This window comes from Oryctolagus cuniculus, chromosome 20 (genome assembly GCF_051225735.1).
Source record: "Oryctolagus cuniculus isolate XC-2025 breed Fujian yellow rabbit chromosome 20, ASM5122573v1, whole genome shotgun sequence".
In the NCBI taxonomy this organism is placed as follows: domain Eukaryota; kingdom Metazoa; phylum Chordata; class Mammalia; order Lagomorpha; family Leporidae; genus Oryctolagus; species Oryctolagus cuniculus.
Window position 1 is genome coordinate 26,578,084 of NC_142886.1, and position 23,909 is coordinate 26,601,992.

At 58.9% G+C, this 23,909-nt stretch overlaps 1 protein-coding gene and 1 pseudogene across 5 annotated transcripts in view; both read left to right on the forward strand.

Annotated features, from left to right (window-relative positions):
• The window catches only part of IFT43 (intraflagellar transport 43), a 103,015-nt gene extending 80,026 nt beyond the window's left edge, over positions 1-22,989 (forward strand). For 3 of the 5 annotated variants that reach the window (XR_016226620.1, XM_008272014.5, XM_008272015.5), the window contains 4 exons: positions 4,766-4,838; positions 5,077-5,152; positions 5,516-5,578; positions 5,733-6,026. Coding sequence is in view for 4 of the 5 variants with exons in the window: in XM_008272014.5 (XP_008270236.2) it covers positions 4,766-4,838; positions 5,077-5,152; positions 5,516-5,578; positions 5,733-5,852 (332 nt within the window). In the remaining variant the exon portion in view is untranslated. Of the gene's footprint in view, positions 1-4,765; positions 4,839-5,076; positions 5,153-5,515; positions 5,579-5,732; positions 6,027-8,532; positions 9,008-22,461 lie in introns of those variants that run through there. The other 2 variants (XM_089322416.1, XM_089322415.1) reach the window with 2 other exon arrangements.
• LOC127484636 (histone deacetylase 1 pseudogene) lies at positions 8,173-11,949 on the forward strand (annotated as a pseudogene).
• Positions 22,990-23,909: the final 920 nt, after the last annotated feature.

The following is a 23,909-nucleotide window of genomic DNA, read 5'->3' on the forward strand; positions in this document are numbered from 1 at the left end:
TTGCTGTCGCCCACCTGGCCAAATCCTGCCCCGTCTGCGCCTCGCAGCTGTTCTGTGCCCCGCCCCAGTGCCTTACCCTGTGCCCTACACTCTGAGTGGGGTCCTCTCTGGGCTGGATTAAGTGCTTGGTGGGACACCCGTGCCTTAGAGCACTGGGTGCTGACTTAGAATGAGCTGTGGACCAAGGTGCACCTGAGAGCGATGCCGTGTGCAGGTGTCTTCCCACACCACGTGTGCCATGCACACTCCAGGTCAGTTCTTTCCACTCCATCCATAAGACATCGCCAGCCATGATCACCTCTAGGGAGACGACTAGGTCTCACACATGGTAGGCCTGGCTCTCATTTTACCGTCCTCTGTAGCATATGCATTTGTTCCCACACTTGCTGTCCCTTTTGCTCCCGGAGGGTGAAGCAGTCGGGTCTCCCTGTTGTGTTCCGCCACGGAGTCGGGTTCATCTGCTTTCCGGTGCATGCTCTCACTGGGAAGCAGCCTGGTGATTTGCGTGCAAGTCCCCAGCAGCCTGATGCACCGTGGCGATTTGGGCCACGTGTGTTTGGTTTGTCGCTGGGGTTTGCATCACCTGCCACGGCGTCTTTGTCTCAGAAGGAGCTCAGTCAGGCGTCCTTGGATGGGTGAGTGAAGGAATGAGCGAACTAGCAGACACGTGGAGCCCCCTTCACCCTCCAGGCGTGGCTGCCAGGGCCCAGCTTGCGGAGCCTGCGAGACAGTTGGCACGGAGGATGGGGGGGGGCAGAAGTGAGGACACCGGTGCCCAGGACACTGGCAGCTCACTGCTGTGCTGCCTGCACCTTCCCCTCTTACGGGGCTATCCAGGGGGCCCAGCCACCTCCTTCTCCTTGGGGTGGGATAGCGTTTCTGGGGTGCTTGGATGGGCCTGCACTGTGCCCTTTAGGAAGGCAGGGAACAAACGGTGGGGGACGGGCCCCAGAGAACACAGTCACAGACAGAGTAGCAGGTGTCCCACAGGGAGGCGGTTATGTCGAGGATCATCCTTAAAGGCGGTCACGTTGGGAAGGCAGCGTGGGGGGAGGGGGGAGGGGCACAGGGCTGCAGCCACGCTGGGTGGAGTTGGAGGCCGAGCTCTGGCCATCTTCGATGGGTTTCACCTGGCAACACCTGCTTGCCCTCGCTTAGCTCCCATGTTGCCTCTGAGCAATGCTGATCCCTGGGCAGGACCGAATGGGAGAGTGAAGGTGAGAGCCCCGCCATTCCTCTCTCTGCTCGTATTGCAGTCTCGGTGAAGCAAATGAGAAGAGTTCACGAGTATTTTCTGTGCACCGGGGCACAGGGCTCGCGCTTTGTTTCGTGTGGATGATTGCATTGTGTGCTTCAAGCAGCCGTGATCACGTGCCCCATCTCACAGATGGAGAGGCCGAGGCACGGAGAGGATCAGTCACACGGGGGGTATGGCAGAGCCTGGGCGCGACGCCGGCTGAGCTGCCTCACCCTGCTGTCCTTAGCGATTTTCTGAGTGATCGCAGAGGAGGGCGAGGGGAGGCAAGCGAACCTCGCGGTCGGATTTTCGAAGATGGTGGAAGCTTTCCAGCCGGACCGGAGCTGACCCCGGATCCCTCTTCCCTGTCCTGAGCCTTGCGCGGTAGCCATCAGACCGGCCCCCAGTCCGCATCACACACCGCGGGGCTGCCTGTAGGTCCCGGGGGAGGAGGCGGCTTTCTCAGGCCCGTTTTCTTTTTCCTAGCCTTACTCCTGTGGTATATGTGAAAGGGAGAGGATGGGGAGGAGGCCAGGAGAAAAAGAAAAGCAGAAAAAATTCCCCAAAACCTACTCTGTCCACACAAGCAAGCCCTTGTCTGTGACTGTGCGTCAGAAACTGGAATCGTGAAGTTCTTTGAAGTTTGCCCCAATCCGGCTCCCCGGCCACCTGTTCCAGTGCGAGCCGGGAGTTGGACGGGCTGCCTCTGCTGCGATGGCGCAAGCTGTCACCGCACCGCCACGTTCCAGCTTGCCTTGGCCTGGCTGTCATCGCTGGCGCCGTCCCACTCAGGCGGTTCACCGGGTCCTGCCGGCCACCAGGCTTCCAATTAGAGAGAAGTCCCACTGTGTGGCCAGCCCCACCAGTGCCGCTCTGAGCAGCCCCTTTGCCAGGGCCCGAGCTGACCTCTGATCTGTCACAGATGGGCCTGCCCCGCACTCTTTTGTGCACATTTGGAGGAGGGGCACAGGGACCGAGAAGGAAGCCCGTGGGGGCGAGAGGGGCCGTCGGGCAGAAGTGCAGGGAGAGGCTGGGCAGGGTTGACAGGACCCAAATGCTAAAGTTGTGGAGGGAAAGGGGAGTTTGCAAGGACCCCCGTCCTGAGCCCGGAACTCAGCATGGGGCATTTCCTTAGCAACTTCTGAATATTCATCTCAGGCTGCACTCCACACTGAGAAAAGCCGGGAGCAGCTCACTGGCTGGCTCCGCAACTGTCACCGTGCCGATGGCGTGTGGCACAGCCAGCCCCCCACCCCCACCCCCGTCCCTCTGCAGGGCCTGGGAGCCTGGCTGGCCCTGGGCTCAGGGCACGGTGTTGTCAGCAGCCCGCACAAAGGACTCTATCAGCCAGTCGAGCAGGAGTGACAAAGCCAGCTAACTTTGTGTTACGTGGGAGACAGAATCTTTGCAAATCCCACCTCCAGCTCTGCAGCAGGGGTGGAGGAATGTAGTCTGAGCCCCTCGCAGGCAGTGCCTTCATAGAGGCGGGAACCTGTCAGGTGGGCTCAGCGTTCCGGGGTGCTGGGGGTGTCTCTCTGTATGTCCCCTCTCGGCCACGTTCTTCTTCCCTCTCTCTCTGTTTTCTGCTGTCTCTGTGTCTCGTTTTCCAGGTGCATCTGCGGCTCTGTGGTCGGCAGTGGTCGCAGAGATCTGCAGCTCCCAGCGTGGGGCTGACCGTGATGAGTGCCAGCCTGGCTGGGCGAGAGCAGTGCGCGGCCTGGGAGCGGCGAGGGGCTGCCTGGCCGTTCTGGGAGCCGCTCGGTGCTTCTTCTAGAAGCGGAACTGAGTTCAGTGGAAGCGGGGGGGGGGGGGGGAGGGGGTTTCCTCCCGGATTTTCCCTTCTTTCTGTGAGTGCAGCTGACTTGGGGATTCCAGGATGGCCTGGCCCCACTTGGCCTCTTCCCCTGCCCCATCTCTCTCGCTCTCCCTCCCTCCCTCCCTCCCTCTCTCTCTCTCTCTCACTCACTCGCTCTTTTTTCTTTAAACTTTGGCTTAAAACAACCCCCCCCCCCCCGCCAGTGATACCAGTTTGGAGAACAAAGTGTTTCTCCAGGTGTTAGATTGTCCCCACGAGGAGAGGCACAATTTGGGGACCTTCAGCCGGGAGCCACAGCTCGGTGGTGTGAGATTTCCTGGTTTTGTCAGGCTGATGAAAGAAACGGCCCGCTGCCTTCTCCGGTGTCTGTAACCCTGTCTGAGGAGCGCAGGGAAGGAGAGCCTCAGAGAGCCGGCAGGAGGAGGGGCGTCTTCGGCACTGGCGTTACTTACGCCCCTTATTAGGCCTGGCAAGTGCGGACCCTGGCCGCGCTGCGAGGCCGGGGAGCCAGGTTATGGTGTCAGGTGGAGAATGACCTAGACGTGCTAGCAGAGGGCACTGGCAGCCGTAGCTCCGCTCCGTGAGCAAGTGGCACTCGTGGCGACGCTCACTCGGTGACACTGGGCGTCCTCGGACCCCCTGGCTCTGGCTTGAGCATCACAAGCCCCTCCCCAAGTGCTGCCTGGGCTCTCTTCTCGTTTCTTTACATTGATCCACTCCAAGAGCTCCTAACTTGACGCATCACCCAAGAAGTCTTAGGGAAATTGGGACAGGTGTTTGGCATATTGGTTAGGACACTCTGCTTAGGAAGCCCACGTCCCATGTTGGAGCACCTGGTTCAAGTCCCAGCCCTGCTCTTGATTCCAGCTTCCTGTCAGTGTGCACCCTGGGAGGCAGTGGTGATGGCTTAAGTACTTGGGTCCCTGCCACCCACATAGGAGACGTGGGTTTTGTCCTCCTGACTTTGACCTGGCCCAGTCCTGGCTGTTACAGGCATTTGGGACATGAACCAGAAGATGGAAGATTTCTCTGTCTCTCTCTCTCTCTCTCTCTGCCTGTCATTTTTTTTTAAAGATTTATTTATTTGAGAGGCAGAGTTACAAACAGAGAGAAGGAGAGACAGAGAGAGAGAGAGATCTTTCATCCGCTGGTTCATTCCCCAAATGGCCACAATGGCTAGAGCTGAGCTGATCGGAAGCCAGGAGCCAGGAGCTTCTTTCAGGTCTCCCATGTGGGTGCAGGGGCCCAAGGACTTGCCCATTTTCTGCTGCTTTCCCAGGCCATTAGCAGGGAGTTGGATTGGGAAAAGAGCAGTTGGGACAGGAACTGGCACCCACATGGGATGCCAGCTCTGCAGGCAGAGGCTTAGCCTAATACGCCACAGTGCTGGCCCTATCTGCCTTTCAGATAAAATGAAAAGTAAAAATAAAAATAAGATCTTAGGGAGAAATACAGATGCAGATCGCTGAGCCCCACCCTGGGGTCAGGCCTGGGCTCCAGCAGTCATGGAAGTCCCACCCTCAGTTCTGCACACCCCGGTTCAGAACCACAGCCCTGGGCTGAGAACCCCTGGAGGCCTGAGACTGTGTCCCAGGGCCCAGTGCACCCCCGCCTCCAGCCGACTGGGCCAGATGTTGGTGGGCGTAGCAGAAGGAAGAGGCGGCCCGAGCCCCATGCACGCCGCACACGCATCAACACCACTCTCATTGCAGACACCCCGGTTATCCCAGATCTGGAAGAAGTCCAGGAAGAAGACTTTGTTCTGCAGGTGGCAGCTCCTCCCAGGTACGTCAGAGCGGGTACGAAGTTGACAAGAAATGGGAAATGTGTGACTCAGTCCCCTCCCTGGGCTGCCCCTGCCCCCGCCGCCCTGTGATGGGCATCGGCCATGCCAGGGCTCCTGCCGTGTCCCAGTGTTTTGTTCCTGCTCTGGTCGTCTCTGGCTGCCTACCAGGCCCTGGGACCGGTCCAGTCCGAGCCGGTCTGGCCTCCAGGGCCTCCTCACACTCTGTCTTTCCTTCAGCATCCAGGTAAACCGGGTGATGACCTACCGCGACCTGGACAATGACCTCATGAAGTACTCGGCCTTCCAGAACTTGGTGAGTGGGCTCACCTGGAGGGGTGGGGTCCCAGCAGCACCCACCAGGGACCCCAGGGGCTGCCTGGCAGCAGAACCCGTGCAGGAGGCCCCGTCCACGGGTGTCACCCAGCATCCCTGACCATCTGCATCTGAGTTGCTGCCGTGGCTGAGACCGTGGCCAGCCACGTGGCAGCTGATGGCACAGCCCCGCCCATTCCCCAGCGGCCGCGTGGCCCCCTGGGGTTCTGACTCTGTTAGGAAGGCATTCCTGCCGCTCTCCGTGTGTTAGGGGCGGGGAAGGGGCTGCCACACAAGCTGGCTCTGCCTGGCTGGCCCAGCCCCCGCGGCCCAGCCCGGCTCCTCACTGCCCTCACGTTCGCAGGACGGCGAGATCGACCTGAAGCTCCTCAGCAAAGTGCTCTCGCCCGAGCACGAGGTCCGCGAGGTACGGTAGCCGCCGCGGCTCCTTCCCTCCCAGCCCAGAGCCGCTGCCTCCCAGGCTGCCCCGGGCCTGCCCACGCGCGCGGATCAGGGTGGACGCTGGCCACAGCGTGGGGAAAAGGTTGGCCTGGCCTTACTCGGGGACACCCTGTTGGCAGGATGACGTCGGCTGGGACTGGGACCACCTGTACACCGAGGTGTCCTCGGAGCTCCTTACCGAGTGGGAGCTGCTGCAGGTGGAGAAGGAGGAGCCTGCGGGCGGGGCCAGGCTCACCTGACCCAGGCCTCTGCTTTGGATTTGAAACAAAATAACCAAAATGCAGTACGCTGAAAAACTAAAGGAGCTTGCAAGCAGCTTAGGGTTTTTATATGGAATATTTTGTAACAAAAATATTTATTTTCAGTAGACCCCACTGGATCTCTCAGTTGCAATAAATGGCTGTTCTGTGGCAGCATCCTCTGATCCTTTGCAGCATCCTCTTGGGAGGGTGCGACTTGGGAGCAGTTTGATGGCAGCTCTGAGCACGACATGTTGCTGCCCCAGCATCGGGGGAAAGTAGATCCAGGAGGGGAGAACAGGTGCACCTGCTGGCAGTGTGCATGGCTCAGGAGGCCCCAGCACCTGGAGGAGGGCGGAGAGAGGCTGCAGCTGCCCACAGCTGCCTGCGGGGGTCCTGGGAGGGCCTGGAAGTTGCCTTTCTGACCATGACCCTCGCCGTGCTGCCGCCTTCTTCCCGTTTCAAGAAGTGTGTGCCGTGAAGCCTCATCAGAGCCGGCCCTTCCCCACCTCTGCCTGCACCCATGCCCTGGCGCCCTCCTGCCGCAGCGTCCAGGGCCTTGTTGCTGGCTCTGTGGGAAGCGGGGCAGCTGCAGAGACTTCCCCAGAGGCCTTCCCTCGGGGGGTGTGGCCTCCTGTCCTCACGGGTTCTCAGGAGCTCAGCCTTGCAGCCATGCAGCTGCCACTGCTCCCCCAGGCACCATCACCACCGGCCCCCAGATTGCACCGAGAGCAGGAGCGGAGCCCACGCCTCTCCCCATGCAGAGACGGCTTCTGTTTTTGTTTTTCTCTCTTTCTCCCTGAGTCGGCTCGTCCGAGGCCAGGGACCTTTCCCTTTGCATCAGGCCTGTGGCCGCTCAAGGAGGCCACTCCTCGGCCACGGACGGCCACGGGGAGCGCAGAGTGCTTCTCTCCTCCTGACTGGAAAGCACTTCATTAAAATTCAGAAAAACAAAGAGTCTCCGCACATCAAAAACCCACTGGGGGGTTATTTTTCTGTGACTGCGGTGCCCCTCCCCGGTGAGCCAGGCGGCAGGCAGAGCGAGTGCGTGTCTGTTAATTATAAACTGGGGGATTTCACGGCTTTGGGGTCCCGTTCCCTCCTCTCCCAGAGTCACACGTGCAGCCCAGATAGCCCCTCTGTAGAGTAATTCCTGTGGCCACAGAGAAGTCTCATTTGGGCTGGTTTTCCTTGAGCCCCCATCCTCCTGAAACCCAGAGGAGAAAGACTGTATTTCTAGCCCCTTAATTACTGGCAAATTCAACTGCCTCAGGATTCTGATAACCTTGGAGGTCTCCAGCCAGCCTGAGCAGGTGGCTAGGGGGTGCCTGCCTTCCGCTCTGTATTTTACAACAACAACGGCACCGTGGTCTGACACCTGCCGAGCTCTCTCTGGAAGACAGTACTGAGCTCAGCACGCAGGAATGGTCTAGCTCGCAGCCACCCAGGGAAGAAGACGCTGTGGTCACCCCCATTCTATAGACGAGTAAACTGAGGCTTGGAGGAGTTAAGAGGTTGGCCATGATTATCCAGCTACCGAGCAGCAGAGCCAGGGTTCAGAACCAGCTTTCCCGACTCCACCTGGGCTTTCGTCTGCACCTCTGCCGCCTTCGGCTTGGGGAAGTTCCTGACATAACTGCCCCACCCCCAACCCTAGACCAGGCGTCCGCCCCTGACTCCAGGGTAACGGCAGAGCAGAGGGTGTCTGTGACCAAGGCCGAGCACGAGAGGCCCCGTGGACCTGAAGCTGAGCCAGCGAGGCCTGGACCCGTCAGGCTCGGACCACGTGTGCCAGTCTCCTGTCACCTGTCCTGCGCCCTGATTGTGCCCTGTCAAGCTTTGAGTGCCTGGGGAATAAGACATTGTTCCAGAATCTTTGTCTACCTACTTCTCACCTGGCTCTAGGAAACCTTCCCAAGTGACATCACCCAGAAGTCAGAGCCTCCTAAGATGGCCCAAGAGGTCAGGACCGAGATGGGCAGCCACAGGCACCAGCCGTGTGCTTTTCTGCGAAATCTCGGTGCCACTGCCTCCTTCCTGTGGTCCTTGACCGGTTCCTCACCAGTTCCTCCTAGGTTGCCTCACAGCTCTGCAGGCTTGGGCGGTCCCGGCTGGTCTCTGGCATTGGGTGGTGGCGGCAGAGATGGCTGTTCACAGGCTGGGCTCCGATGGGTACTTCATTCCTCTGTGGAATGTCCCTGCACCTGCCACGTGCCGGGCTCTGTTCTTGGCCCTGCAGAGCTGGAGGGGCAGATGGACAAAGCAGAACTGCCTGGGCCAGGGCTGGGCATTTGTGGGGTCTTAGTCCACCCGTATGAAGATGGACTGGGCCCAAGGAAAGGTAAGTGGGCCGCTCGCCCGTTTCCCAGCCTCGGGAACCCGGAGACAATCAGACACAGCGGGGAGCCGTTTATTTCGCGCGTAACAGAGCCTTTTAAAGCACAAAACTGCGGAGTCATTGGGACAGGGCATAAGGACCAACCAATCACTTAAAAGGTCATTTTACCAGGCGATTTTTTACAGGACCAGCCATGTGTCTATACACTCTTCATCAGTTGTCGTCACTTCCCCTGATGTTGCGTGGCCAGTTAGCTTCAGTGGTAAACAACATTGGATCCCGCCACCTTACTTCCTTTTAGCGCCATCTTTGAATTACCTCGTGTGCCTAATTTCCCCACAGGCGTTGGCACTGGGGTCAAGCCACCACCCCGGCAGCACCAGCTGTTCCTGTGTCAGAGAGCCTAGTTCTAATCCTGGCTCCTCTGCTTCGGATCCAGCTTCCTACCAGTGCACGTTCTGGAAGGCAGCAGATGATGGCCCACATCCTTGGGTCCCTGCCGTCCACATGGAGACCTGGATGGAGCTCTGGGCTCCGGCTTTGGCCTGGCTGTTGTAGATATTTGGGGAGTGAACCAGAAGATTGGACACTAGGTTTTGTTTCACGTGGGACATTTTATTGGGGCAGAATCTGCAGACCGTGGAACTCAAGTGTGCATTCCCTGATGTTAGAGACCCTAGGGAGCAGTGCGCAGCGGCCCAATACGGTCCCTGCGGGGGATCCCTGCTGCCTGCCCCGCGACCACTGCTCTGGTTCCTGCCCGCATGTGTTTGCAGTTTCTGCACATTTTATGGAAATGAACTCGTTTGTTAAGGTTTTTCAGTCTGGCCGTAAGCACTCCTGTGTTTTCAGGGTTTATCCACGTTATACCATTCTTTTGTAAAGATTATTTTGGGGTTGTTTATTTGAAAAACAGAGAGAGAGAGAATCTTCGTCTGCTGGCTTACTCCCCAAATGGGTCAGGCCAAAGCCAAGGGGCCTGAAACTCCGTCCTGGCCTCCCACAAGGGTGGCAGGAGCTGAAGTACTTGAGCCACCACTCGCTGCCTTCCCAGGGACATTAGCAGAGAGCTGGATGGGAGGCAGAGCTGGGACCGGAACCAGCATTCCAACATGGAGAGCTGCAGCGGAACCTGCTGCACCCAGCCCTGCCCCAGCCCCAGCCCTGCCCCAGCCCCGCCCCAGCCCCAGCCCTGCCCCAGCCCCCGCGTGTTATTACCATTTTCCAGTCAGTCTTCCTACCGCCAGGCACTGCACTGTCTGGCTCTGTGGCCACCATGTCTTGCTTACCTCTTCCCCAGCTGGCGGGTGGACCTCTGGGCTGTTTCCAGTTCGGGGCTGCTGCAGACTTCTGTGCTGTCCGTTTGGACAGATGCGTTCACCTCTCCTAGGTCAATTTCCTGAGACTGGCAGAGTCTTACTGTGTGTTTATGCTTAACTTTTAAGGAGCCGCCAGACTCCGCAGAGCATTGGTTTTGTTTGTTGTTTTCCAGTGCTGTAGGGTAGCTTAATGAATTACTCGATTTTTGTCGTCCCCTTTGCTTTTTCCAGAGGTTGCTACTGACTTTGCAGGAGGCACATCCTCCCACTTTCTCGCTGCCTTCCTTCTTCCTGTTGTTTTACCTCTGGTTTGCGAACCTTATTTGGCTGTCTGTGTGCCCCACTAACCTGGAAGCCCCTTTGGGGTCAGGCTGGGTATTTGCATTTCCATGAGGTTCCATGCAGAGTCCAAGAGTTTAAGGTCAAACAGGGCGTGACCTTGACCCCAAGAAGCTCACAAGCTAGCAGAGGCGTGAGAGGAGACCGTGTGATCCGTGGCCAAGTGCAGCTGAGAGGGCGGTGGAGTGGCCGGGGGGCTGTCTACGTCCACCAGGGGACAGCAGGGGCGCTGGGTGTGCTTAGAGCAGGGTTTGGCAAACGACAGCCGTGGGCCCAGTTCAGCCACCGTTTGTTTCCACGGTTTTGCTGGAGCACAGCCTTGTCCGTTGGATGACTGTGTCTGTGGCTGCCTGTGCACTGCAGTGGCAGAACTTAGTCACCACAGAGACCGTCTGGCCAGCAAAGCCTAAGGTATTCACCATCTGCCCCCATACAGAAGTTGGCTGGGGCCAGTGTTGTGGCACAGCAGGCTAAGCCACCACCTGCGACACCAGCATCCCATATCAGAGCACTGGTTCGAGTCCCATCTGCTCTACTTCTGATCCAGCTCCCTGCTGGTGCTTCTGGGAAAGCAGTAGAGATGACCCAGTTGGGTCCCTGCCACCCATGTGGGAGACCTGGATGGAGTTCCTGGCTCCTGGCTTTGGCGTAGCCCAGCTCTAGCCATTGTGGCCATTTGGGGAGTGAACCAGGGGATGGAAGACCTCTCCCTCTCTCTCCCTCACTCTGCCGGTCAGATAAGTAATCTTTTAAAAAACATTTTTCGCTGTGTGGAGCTGTGGGTGGGAGAGTGGACCGACTGACCGACAGGAGGGATAGAAGGCAAGTGAGCTGGCGCAGACTGAGGGCACGGGGAGGAACGTCTGTTATGACTACGACGGGGACGTTGGAAGTCACTGCTACGGACAAGGCCATCCGAGGACGCCTCAGCGCATCCGCACTTGCTGCTCCCCTGCGGTCTCTACCGGGGGATGGACATGTGCCGCCCTCGCAGAGCCACTGCTGAGGAGCTGAGCGAGCACCGCCGTGACGTCCGAGGAAGTTCCTGCGCTCCTTTTGTCCAGGTAACGTGTCCGGGTGCGGCCAGCAGATGCAGCGAGCCAGCCTTGGTGAGGACCGTGCAGTGTCTGACGGCCGGTGGCGCTGGAGCAAGTGCTGTGAGACTTAATAAGCAGCAGACTGATGGACGGATGGGCTGTGAATTGGGCGGGGCATCTGCACCCTGCAGAGAAGTCCGAGGCACGCGGCTTCTGTGCCGACGGTGAAATTGTCTTGATTATCCTGCTGAAGTGTCGCCAGAAAGTGCTGCGTTTTGACGTCAATGCTCATCACGGCGCCGGCATGGACGCGGCCCAGTATACCACAGATGGGGCCGTGAGGACGGAGAGCACACCCCAGGAACTGGGCACCTACGGGATACTGGGGCTGGCAAGGGCAGGTATTACTCTGATAACTGTCCGCTCCGAGATGGCACTGACCGCGAGTCCCATGAGGCCGTTTTCAAGCCGGTCTCGTGCAGAGTAGCGGAGCTGCTCCAGCCTCGCGCGGTGGTGGTGCAGTGTGGCTCAGGCGCCTGTCTGCGGATCGGCTGGGTTGCTCCGACCTGACCATCAGAGGGCCGGCCAAGAGTGTGGACTTTGTCACGGCCTTCAGCCTGCCTGTGCCGATGCTAGAGGAGGCGGTCACTCCATCTGACGTGTGGCCCGGTGCTGGACGTACGAAATGGCGTTGGCCCTGGACGCAGAGGTCCCTAGTGAACTTGCAGATGGGGACTGCGTCGAATACTTGGGCCAGATTTCCAGCTTCACGCCAGTCCTTCCGCCGAGACTAACGAGTACCTGGGAAGGATCCAGCAGCGGCTGTCGGAGATCCTGAGAACACTGCCCCACGCGCCTGGGCTCCCAGCGCGGCCATTCCTGGGGAAAGCGGTGATGAGGACCAAGGGGACCCTGACAAGCGCTCTCCGCCACTCTGTCTGCTCCTCGGACAGACGAGAGGCCTGTGAGGAGGAGTTTAACCCCTCCGATGATGAGGGAGGGGGCGGGCTCACAAGCTCTTCCAACCTCAAGAAAGCCTAGAGAGTCGAGACCGAAACTGAAAAGGAGAAAGATGGCGAGGAGAAGACGGAAGTCCCAGGAGAGGAGAAAACCGAGGAGGAGGAGCCAGCAGAGGGGTCAGAGAGGCCGCGTCGGCCCGAGCAGACCTGGCCAGCTTTCCCACGTCCCTCCTCAGCCCCTCAGATTCTAGATTTCCTATCTCTTACATGGAAATACATAACATAGAAATACCCCCGAGGCCAGGATAGCCGAGCTGGGTAAACACTGTGCCTTCCAGCTGTCCCTCCCGGGTCCTTGATTTTAAACCAGGAAGGGTACCAGGTGTGGGTAGAAGGGACGCCTTTCTGTAGCCACGAGACCACATCCTGCAGTGCCCGGGTGTCTGCTTAGCGGATACGGAAAGGTGCCCCCTGTGGAACATTCTGGGTCCTCAGGGACTTCCTGTTCGTCTCTGGCTCCTGAGGTAACAGTAGCCAGTTGTAGGTTGGGTCTGCTGTCGTACCCCACCCCCCCCCCCAGCCTCAGGTGAGCCCAGAGACTCATGCTGCCTGCCCCCGGCCTTTCCCCAGTTCTGCCGCTGGAGGTTGGCAGGCTGTCCTGCTTCCTTTGTGAGATTCTATCTTCATCTTTGTGAGACTCTTTTTAATAAAATGGGACCTTTCTATACCCTCCCAGCCCTCCGCCAAATTTGCCAGTCCCTCCTTAGAGGACAGAATGAAGGTGAGGAAGGAATCACACTTCTCATAGGCTCCCAGAGGCACCTGCTGTTTCCACCCCGAAACCCATTGCGGCAGGAGCGATGGGAGGGAAGGCTGGGAGGGCGGGGCCGTTCTGGCTGGCCCCTACTGGGGAGGGACATCGGCGCTCCTCATTTCTAGGTGATGGGGACGGCATCTGTTTGGAAACACAGATGGGGAAGGGAAGCTTCTCAGCCCCTTTATCCTATCTGGGATAGGGGTCGGGGAGTCCCAAGTGCCTTTGGCGGTGGGCTCCAGATCCGACGAGAAAGCCCACTGCAAGGGTGTCAGGGACAAGGGAGGGAGAGCCAAGGGGGTGTTTTGAGGGGGGGTGGCGAGGTCGAAATCAGAAGGCAAGGGTGGCGGGAGCAGACAGAGGAGGCTGCCGATGCTCTGTGGCTGCGCCGCAGTGAATTAATTCACTGCATATGTTCCCAGCATCTGTCACGGTGACCTGGACGGGAGGGGTCAGTGGGAGAGGGGCCCATGCCAGGACTGAGCATTAGCCCAGAATTCCCTGGCTGCGGGGGCACTTGGAGCCTGGCTGGCTGGCCTGCTCGGGAGCATCTGCGGCTGCGGCACGCCGCCCAGCTGTGCTCCCCGCAGGGAAACACCAGCTCTGCAGGTCCCGCGAGCTCTGTCTCTTCCAGAGCGCAAGCTGCAGGGGATTCAACCCGGCAGCCACGTGTGCTGCTGGGGGCGGGGGCACCCCAGGCCTGGATGGAAGTGCACAGTCCCAGAACGCCGCTGGGTGCTCTGGGCTGTTTGGTGCTGGAGTGTGCTTTGGGAGCTGGTACCTGGAGGAAGCAAAGCAGGAGGCAAAGGGCCTGGAGCAGGGTGAATGCCAGGTTCACGATCGGGCTCCTCCGTCTCGGGTGTGCGACTTTGGACACATTCTCATACTTCCACACACCTCAGTCTCCTCATCTACAGGGAGGAGCTGTAAGAGCTGGCGCTGTGGCACAGTGGGCAAAGCCACCGCCTGCAGCACCAACATCCCCTGTGGGCGCCAGTTCTAGTCCTGGCTGCTCCACTTCTGACCCAGCTCTCTGCTAATTACTTGGGAAAGCAGTGAGACCTGGAAGAAACTCCTGGCTCCTGGCTTCGGCCTGGCCCAGCCCCAGCCATTGCAGCCATTAGGGGAGTGAACCAGCAGATGGACGATCTCTGTGTCTCTCTCTTTCTCTGTAACTCAGCCTTTAAAATAAATCTCAAAAAGAAAAAAAAAAAAAGAATGCCTGTCTCCTAGGTCTGTTTTGGCACCTGACACACACAAAGCCAGCATCCAGTGAAGATCAGCTCTGAGCGCACTGAAGACAGGGCGGGCCCCCAGGAGTCTGGGCACTCAGCACCCCCAGACCACAGACTGGAGGCCCGCAGGAGTCTGGGGCACTCAGCACCCCCAGACCACAGACTGGAGGCCCTCAGGCTCAGTTGACCCTCAGGTCAGCTTTGATCTGCCTTCCAGACTTTTAACAACTGTTCAGTTAATTACCAGCATTTAAAACCGAAACAGGGAGGGTGTTTGACCAGCAGTTAAGACACCAGGTTAAGGCAGCACGACTCCTATGGAAGGACCTGGGTTTGAGTCCCAGCTCCACTCTCCAATCCGACTTCCTGCTAATGCACACCCTGTGAGACCCCAGATGATGGCTCAAGTGAGTGGGCTCCTGCCACCCACGTAGGAGACCCGGAAGAAGCTCCTGGCTCCTAGTTTCAAATCAGCCCAGCCCCCCATCATTGTGGCCATCTGGAGAGTGAACCAGCGGATGGAAGATCTCTCTCTAACACTTTCAAATAAATAATCTTTTAAAAAATAATGAGAGATGAACAATATGGGAAAATTTCACATTGAAGCGTAGAATTCCACCTTCTCTTAGCAAATTGAGAGCTGCATTTGCTCCAGTGTCGCTCCCCGTCTTCGTGGAGGAACGACACAGGACCCTGCGCTGTTCTTTTGTCTGCTTGGCCCTCCCCGGGTTTGCTGCTGGTTCTTCCCGGGTTGGCTACCGACCCTTCCACCTCCGTGGAAGGGCGGTTCCCCCAGCCACTTCCCCCACTTCCGCGGGGGAGTGGCACACCGCCGGCCGGCTCTCTCGGGGGCTGCACAGGTGTTCCTTCAGATAGATGTTCCCCTTAGATGTTCCTGGTGCATGTTGTCTCTCTCCTCCTTTATAGTCCTCTTCCGCCAATCCCAACTGCTACCCACACGCCGAGTACGCTGCTCTCCTCCAATCAGGAGCAGGTCCTGCTGCTTATTGGTTGAACTGGAGGCAGCTGTGTAGAAGCTGTTTCTCCCTTCTCAGCGCCATATTGTGGGAGAGCAGATGCATAGAATAAGTCTTAATTCCAGTAACTTAGTCTAGTCCGAGTTGCTCCCCACACTCCAGGGCTGCAGGCCCCACGGCAGCGCTGGGCTTGGGCTGTGGCGCGACAGCTCCTGTACACAGCGACGGGCAGCGCCCACCCCCTGCCACACGGATACTGCAGGTCTCTGATGTTGAGGTCCCTGCCCAGCCTCTGCATTCAGCCAAGAGGCCCCTGTCCCCCCGGGCACTGCCCCAGGTCATGTTCCTGAGCCTAGAACTCAAGTCCTGACTTGCAGGCCAGTGTCCTTTGTGAGTGACCTGGACCCTGGCCTGATGCACGACCTGGAGTCATGTCAGCTCCTAGAAGGCCCAGTTTACCTCCCACGAGTTCCCCTCCCCGAATCAGGAAGCTTAGCCCTGGGTCCGGGCGGGAGGCCTCTGCGGTACTGTGTCAGTGAACGCTGCCCGGGAGCCCATGGCACCTGCTCAGGGGGCCTCTGGCTTGGCAGTCCCAGAGAAGGTAGGAGGGTTGCCTTCTTCCCTCTGGAGCAGCCACTGGAGCCGGTCACACTAGCAAGGCTTGGTGAGGATGGAGGTAGCTGAGGCTGCCCGATGTCCTGGCCGGCTGAGCCTCCATGGGTGCTCAGGAGGAGGGCAGCCCCTAGGACCACCCTTCCAGAGGGAACTTGGACAAGGGGCGTGGTAAACTGCTGGCCCCCCAACACTGGTGTCTTTGGGGTCTGTCTCAGCATCCAGGCTGTACCTGGCCAGTTACTGAATGTGGCAGTGATACCAGGCAGCCTTGGCCCCGCAGCACCCTAAGGGGCCGTCAGGACTTGCCTTGAGCTGTGCCCCTGTCCGGGACCCTCACTGTGCCCCCTTTCTTCCTGCTCTCCCTTCTCCAAGGTCACGCCTGCATCCCCACCTGAGCAAGGGCTTCCCCCTCTGCTCACGCTTCCTCGCCCCTGGACCTTGCACGGGTGCCACCCACAATGGCTCTTGCACTTGTAACTGTCTTGATGTCTGCTTCCGGTAGGGAGGGGGCCTAAACAGTGAGCCAAGGACACTCAGAGGGGCAGAGGGACTTGAGGCTGAGAGGGCACGGCTGCGTAAGGCTCTGGGCAGCAGCCCCGACTTCAGAGCCAGCTCCAGTGGCCTGGCTAGAGTTCAAGTGCGATTCAGGCTGGGGCTCCTGGAGAGGCAGCGAGTGCAGCCTCTCTCTCGTGCAGCTGTCACATTGGAGCCGAGTCCAACGAGTGGACCCGAGAAGGAGGAGGAACCAGAAATCTCACAGCAGACATTTGGCCAAAGATCTAAAAAACTTTTCTTACTTATGTGAGAGGCAGAGAGACACAGAGAGAGCTCTCTCCCACCTGCTGGCTTACTCCCCAATGTCCACAGTGGCTGGGCTGGGCTGAAGCCAAAAGAGCCCAGAACTCATTCCAGGTCTCCCACATGGGTGGCTGGAACACGACTGAGCCCTCACCTGCTGCCTTCCAGGGTAGGAAGCTGGAGTTAGAAGCTGGAGCTGGGATTCGAACCCAAAGCAGTCCAATATGAGATGTGGTGTTTTAACCACTAGGCCAAATGCCCGCCCTGGCAGAGGAGGTGGTCTCTCAGCAGCAGGAGAAAGCTCCAGCTCTTGTGCAGAGGTGAGGCATGGAGGGCTGTTCGTGGCTCTGTGGGCGGTCTCAAGGCTGGCCAGTGACCCGTGTTGCCCACCCTGGTCTGCGGGCGTCAGCCCTGGAAGAGAGAGAAAAGGTGACATTTGGGCAACTGCACCCCGGATCTCACAGAGGCCAGGCAGCCAAGTGACGTGCAGTCCAGCAGGCCTGGGGCATGTGCCCTCTGCTGGAGACGGAGCGGCTCCTGCAGGTCTTGGAAGGGCCAGGCTCATTCTGATGGAGCCGGGGACCACTCTCCACCGCCACCAAGGCGCCGCGTCCTGGACAAAGAGCACGGAGCCAAAGCTGAGTGAGAACGCTGCCTCCTGGGTGCAGAGCTGGGCGGGGAGGGGGCGAGGCAAGGAGAAGCCCCAACAGGGTGGCTGCCTAGCCAGGGAACAGAGAAGTCTCGTGGGGTGGGGGCAGAGCAAGTGTTGGCTCAAAGGGACAGGGTGTTGGAAAAGGCCCTTGTCTTGATTTCAGTGGTGGTTCCGTGTCTGCCTGCTGTATTTACAAAACTGAGAATGTGCATTTTATGTTTTTACAATATTTATTTATTTGAAAGGCAGTGTGACATACATTGGGATGAGAAAGAGAGGGAGGGAAGGGGAGGGGGAGAGAGAGAGAGATCAATTGTCCACCCTCTGGTTCACTCCCCAGATGCCCGCAGCAGCCAGGGCTGGACCTGGTCACAGCCAGGAACCAGGACCCCTCCCGAGTCGTCTGTGTGGGCACAGGGACTCCAGTGCTTGGGTCATCGCCTGTTGCACATTAAGAGGAATGCTGAATTGGGCCAGCGCCGCTGCTCACTAGGCTAATCCTCCACCTTGCGGCGCCAGCACACCGGGTTCTAGTCCCGGTCGGGGCGCCGGATTCTGTCCCGGTTGCCCCTCTTCCAGGCCAGCTCTCTGCTGTGGCCAGGGAGTGCAGTGGAGGATGGCCCAGGTGCTTGGGCCCTGCACCCCATGGGAGACCAGGAAAAGCACCTGGATCCTGGCTCCTGCCATCGGATCAGCGCGCCGGCCACGGCTGCCATTGGAGGGTGAACCAACGGCAAAGGAAGACCTTTCTCTCTGTCTCTCTCTCTCACTGTCCACTCTGCCTGTCAAAAAAAAAAAAAAAAAAAAAAGAGGAATGCTGAATTGGACGTGACGGAGCCAGGACTGGAATCAGGCCGTCTGGTGCAGGACGTGGGCAGTTCCTCTGCTGCACCACAGCCCCTGCTCTGAGGAGTTTTTTAACCAAACACCTTCCCAACACCCTCCCCCGTTGGAGAACCTCTACTTAAGGCAGAGGTTTGTGAATGCTTGTTCACGGTAAAGATCAGTAGCCTGGCACTGGCGTTGTGGCACAGAGGGGTAAGCCTCGGTTTGCATCCCCAGCTTCCCATACGGGCGCCAGTTCAAGTCCTGGCTGCTCTGCTTCTGAGTCAGCTTCCTGCTCGTGCACCTGGGAAAGCAGCAAAAGTCAGCCCAAATTCCTGGGCCCCTGCCACTCACTCGGGTGACCCAGATGGAGTCTCAGGCTCCTGGCTTCAGCCTGGCCCAGCCCCAAACCTTGCTGCCATTTGGGGAGTGAACCAACAGGTGGAGGATCTCTCTCTCTCTCTCTCTCTCTCTCTCTCTCTCTCTCTCTCTTACTCTCCTTCTCTCTGTAACTGTGCCTTCCAAATAAATAAATACATAATCTTAGAAAAAACAAATAGCAGCCGCGCCTTCTGAGGGCGCCGGCCGTGCTGGGCTCCCCGCCCTCACAGCGCCGCCTGGAGGAGCTGGGCCCTGGCAGCTGCGGGGCCTCTTCCTTCTGACTTCTGTGGACATTTCTGAGTTTGTGACTGTGGTCCCCGGGACGGCAACGCTACTGCCTATCTGCACCAAGGCCAGGGGAGCTGGGCGCGCTTCCTCCCTGCCTGCTGGCGGCATCTCTGTCTTGCTTTGTCAAGGTTCCCCCACTTCCTACCCTGCTCCCGTGTGTCCTCTGGCAGCTGCTGCGGGAGGATTTTGGGCAAGCTCCTGTGCACCTGTCCCAGGTGGAAGACCCTCCCTGGCCTCGGAGCACGGCCCCCGGCGCCGGCTCGGCCAGGGGAGGCGTTCAAAGCGCAGAGGCCCGGCTCCCCGCCTCCACCTGGGGAACCGGGACCTCTCTGGCAGAGCCTGGCTGTGTGCATCCTCAACACAGTGCCCCTGGGGACTTGCACGTACATCCGGGCGCTGAGGCTCCTGGACTGTGGAAGAAAGGGAGTGAACGTTGCTCGGTCGGCTTCCTGGTCACATCACCTCCTGGCTTTGTGGCCTCCCTGGAGGAGGAGGGCGCATTCCAGGGCCCAGCCAGAGCCTCCACTATGAGCAAAGCCTGCTGCCAGCTCTGGCCTGTCCCCCACACCCCCCAGGGCAGCAGGCACCAGGACTGAGCCCTCTATCACGTCCCATCTCCCATCACTTTCAGACCCAGTTCATTATTCCTTTATTATTCCCATTCTCCTGCTTATCGTTATTAATAATCACTCTAGACAGGCCAGGGTGCTGACAGCTGGCCCCTTGTCCATTCTTTCTGTCTGTTCTAATCCTGCCTGCTTGTCTGGCACTGACCCATCTCCCCCCCACCCCCACCTTAATTAAGCCATACTGGTCAGCCCACCACTGCCCCTGTGGCCACGGGAATGATCAGCTCGCCTGATAGGCAGAGGAGTGATGGCCCTGAGGCCTGGACGTGCCCCCTCCCCCACTGCAGGAGCACAAGGGTAGGGGTGAGTCCTGGGATGGACTCAGTGGGCCTGGAGGGTTGGGGAGCAGGGTGGTCGACAAACACAGCCATTGAAAAGCTGCTCAGATGTTAGTGACCTTCAGAATCTCCCAGGGGGCCAAATGCAATCCAGTTTCCTGAGCCCGCCCCCCATGGATTCTGACCCAGTCCGTGTGTCCGGGGCGAGGCCAGAACTCTCGCAGCTGCCACGTGCGACTGCTGCGGGCGTGAGGACCACACCTCGAGGAGCCCTGCATTAGCTGCCGACCTCAGCTCCCCGGCCAGGCCCGCGTGGGCCTTGCTGGGAACTGGGAACAGAGGAAGAAGAGACGGCAGCAGGAGACTGTTGCGACCCCCAGCGGCTGAGTTGGGGGTGCTCAGGACTGGGGCGGGAAGGAAGGGCCATGAGGTGACGTGGAGCTAAAGGAGAACACGGTTCCTGGTGGCGCTCAGGCAGGGAGAGAAAGCGCGGAGACACTTCTGTGCTTTGGTTAACTTGCATTTATGTGAAAGGCAGAGAAAGAGGAGAGAGAGAGACAGGGAGAGAGAAGAGAGGGGGAGGGAGGAGAGAGGGAAGGGGAGGGAGAGAGGAAGGAGAGGAGGAGGGAGAGAGAGGGAGAGGAGGAGGGAGAGAGGAAGGAGAGGAGGAGGGAGAGAGAGAGAGAGAGCTTCTGTTGGTTCACTTCTCAGATGCTCAAAACACCCAGGGCTGGGGCTGAATCAGAAGCCAGGAACTCCACCCCCGTCTCCCACGTGGGCAGCAGAGACCCGAGGACTGGAGCCCTTGCCGGCTGCCTCCCAGGGTGTGTGCATGAGGCAGGAAGTGGGCTTGGAAGTGGGGCTGGGCCTGGACCCCAGACACCGCCTGCTTGAAGCAGTGTCCAGCGCCCCTGTCCACGCGTTCGCTGCCCCAGGCGTCGCGTGAGGCTCCTGAACACATCGCCCCGTCCTCCAACAGCCCTCACGAGCGCGTGTACTGATTCCTGTGACAGATGGGGAGAGAGAAGGAGCCCCAGAGACTCACCCAGCAAGTGAGAGAACCAGCCTGGGAGGCCCGAGCGTGTGTCTGGAGCTGAGAGGTGCTGCCCGGGCCCCAGCTCTGGGTACAGAGGCGCCGGGGAGTGTGGGTCCCACGGGACAGGAGCACCGCGCCGGTGCGCCTGGGTGATGCAGGAAGCTGCGCAGATACCCAGGTGCCGTGCAAAGATGGAAGGATTTATAGCAATTAAAATGTTTTGCCTGGGAGCTGTTGGGAGCCTTTTTTTTTTTTTTTTTTGAAGCCACAGTTTCGTGACTTCAAGGTGTTAACGGGCCCTCTAAATGGTTTTGTTTTTTAATTGCAGCAAATGACTGTGCAGCCATTAGACTGTGCCTCTGTGCACGTGGCTCAGCCTTCCAGGCCTCCTCCTTCTATTTATTCTGCTTAATTCAGTCAGGTTGCTCCAGGGCAGTGGAGATCAATACTCCTCTTTGATAGAAAAGAGGCAGGTTTGAAACCGAGAGATAAAACTGACACATTTTGTATAAATTTAATTAAAAATGCACCTTTAGTGGCTTGTTGCAGGCACAAAGCCGAGCCGAGCGTCTATCTCCCTATCTGCCTCTCTCTCGCTCTCTCGCTCTCTCCCGTTCCTAACAGGGACATCTCTCTATCTGCCTCGCCAGAGTCTCATGTGAGATTTTGGACTTGAAAACTTCCGAGCGGAGGGGTGACAGGGTGAGGGTCGGCAGCACGGATCAGCCGGGCCTTGACCTCTGCTTTCCAGGGTGGGCTGGGACAGAGGGGTTGGCGCTGGCTGTGCGGGTCGGCGGGGGGGGGGGGGGGGGGAGTGGGCTGCGTTTCGTTTTTTTCTTGAAAACCTTTTTCCTCTGGATCGCCACCACTATAGGCTCACGACTGCTCGGCTCTGGAGCCAGCGCCAACCCGGGATAACTTTTGACCTCCCAGTCACTGCAGCCCCTACAAGGTGCATCGTGGGAGCGGGGGTGGGGGTGGGGCCTCTGGCCGGTCACCCCAGGGCTGCGGCGTCCATTTGTCTTGTGTTTTACAATCCACCCCTTCACCTCCTTCCCTGCCGCCTCTCCCCGCTTCCCTCTGCTCAATCCCATTTGGCTTTCCTCATTTTTCACTTGAGTGGGTTTCCTATCCCCGGCTCCACTCTGGCCTCGCTCTGCTCAACACCAATAAAACACACTCAACACAGGTAGAACAAGGTGCCCGGGCCCTGCGTGACAAATGACTCGCCCAGCCCTCACTAAGCGCCGCTGTAAATTGGCCTTCCCGTGGGCCGGGCCGGGCTGGGGCTGTTCTCAGCGGCCAGCAGAGGGCGGGCCTCGCACCTACTGTTTAGGCAGTCCCCACCTGCCCCCCGGAGGCGTCATGCGTGTCCAGGACAGAGCCGGCAGGAGGTGAGGCTCTACTGCTATGGTTCCACCTGTGGCACTGGCTAAAGCACATCTGTTTCTTTCTTCTTGTTAAAAATGTTTAAAGACATATTTTGTTTATTTGAAATGGGCGGGGGGAGATCAATCTTCTATGCATTGATTCACTCTTCAAATGTCCTCTACATCCATAGCTGGGCCATGCCAAAGCCAAGGGCCAGAGATTCAGTCTGGGTCTCCCATGTGGGTGGCAGAGACCCAAGTACTGACGTCACCACCTGCTGCGGCCCAGGGTGTGCATTAGTGAGCGGGAAGCTGGAGTCAGGAGCAGAGCCGAAACCTGAACCAGGCACCCCGAGATGGAGTGCGCCAAACGCCCACCCTAGAAACCCCTCTGAGTGGACAGGGCCATCGTGTCACCGCTTATGCGCCAGGCACATTTAAATCCCCACTGCAGCCCTCACAGACCGCCCCTGTTTCACAGAGAGTAACGCTGTGAGAGGCTTCACAAGGTCACACAACCTGCCCAAGGTCACGGGACTAATGAGTGGCAAGCCATCACCAGCAGGTGCACCTCCCGCTCCAAAGCCTGGGCTTTCCATCCCACATCCTGTTGGGACGCACCACGCTGAGCATTTGGGAAGCAAAATGCCGTGGTGTTTATGGGTTTATGCCGTGGGGACCAGATCACAGCCATGTCCATCCCTGGCTTCCTTCTCCAGGCTCCTCCTGCTGGACAACCCCACAACCAGTGACCAAGGCGGGCAGACATCTGTGTCTCCTGCTCCCCAGAACCAGCAATCAGAAGGCCGAAGCCTGTGCACCTGCTCTCGGTCCATCCTAAAGCATCCCCGCCTTGGAGAGGCATGGGGTGAGGGGCAGGGGCTGCCCCAGTTCATTCTGTTGGTAGCAGAGGGGAGCCTCCCTGTTTGTGTGGGGCGGGGGTGGGGGCGGTGCAGAATGTGGAATCCGGGACTCTGTACCGTGGTGACGTGGGCGTGGTGTGTGCTGGAGTGGGTTTGTCCGTCGCCCCAGGAGTCTTTCATCGCCACAGATGCGAGTTCAAACCAGAGGGGCGGACATCCGAGTTGGAGCCCCTGGACTTGCCGCTCGCTGCCTCCTTCCTTGCCGGTGATTACAAACACCGGCTGCTTTGTGTCTAAAATGGCCGAGATAATTGAAACGGAATTTGGAACCAGGGCCCCGCAGGCAACACTTGTTGAAAGAAGAAATAAAGATCGCTCAGGTCACGTCTTTTGTAATTTGCGTTTAATAATCGTACCAGGAGGTACGCACAAAGGGACAGGCGGCTCCTGCGTCGGCTCCCAGCCTGCCGGCGCCCTTGTCGCATCTGCTCAGGGAAGCGGGGAGAGAGCGGCCGAGGGGGAGGGGTGGCAGCAGGCGGGGAGCGGGAGGGACTCCCACAAGTTGGAGAAAGTTCTCTGCACGTGGCAGGAAAAGGATGGGGGCCCAGCTCCGGGGAGCCTGAGTCGTCGGCTGACACGTGGGCGTCCTGAGAGCCCCCACTGCCCTCCACGCCACACCCAGGAGCCCAGGAGAGGGCCGGGGAGCGTTTGAACAGGCTTCAGTGAAACTCTGCTTGGATCGAAGCTTGGGACCCTGCCCCTGCTCGGTACGGCCAGCTGTGGAGCTGGCGCAGAAGGGACCAAGCAGCGGAGTACAGCTGCAGTTCCAGGGCTGCGGGTTTGCAGGCTTTCGAAGGTGATGCAGGTGGGGGCTCTGTGGGGCAGGTGTCAGGCCCAGGAGGTGACGCTGGCCTCCCCTATCCGAATGCAGCTTTGAGTCCCGGCTAGTCCAGCTCCCCGCTAATGTGCCTGAGAAAGCAGCAGAAGATGGCCCAAGGGCTTCGGCCCCTGCCACCTACATGGGAGACCCAGATGGAGTTCCAGGATCCTGGCTGTGGCCTGGTGCAGCCTCTATTGGTGTGGCCAGCTGGGGAGCGAACCAGTGAATAGCAGCTCCCCCACTCCACCCCAGGTCTTTGTATCACCCTGCCTTTCAAATAAGTAAAATCACTTTTTTGTAGAGGCATCCTCGGGCAGCTCTCGCCCTCAGCATCACTGGTACCAAGGACTGTGCCCCTTTCACACGGCACAAGCCCAGGCACTGCTCAGTCCCAACCCCTCACCTGCCAGAAGCGCGGCCCCTT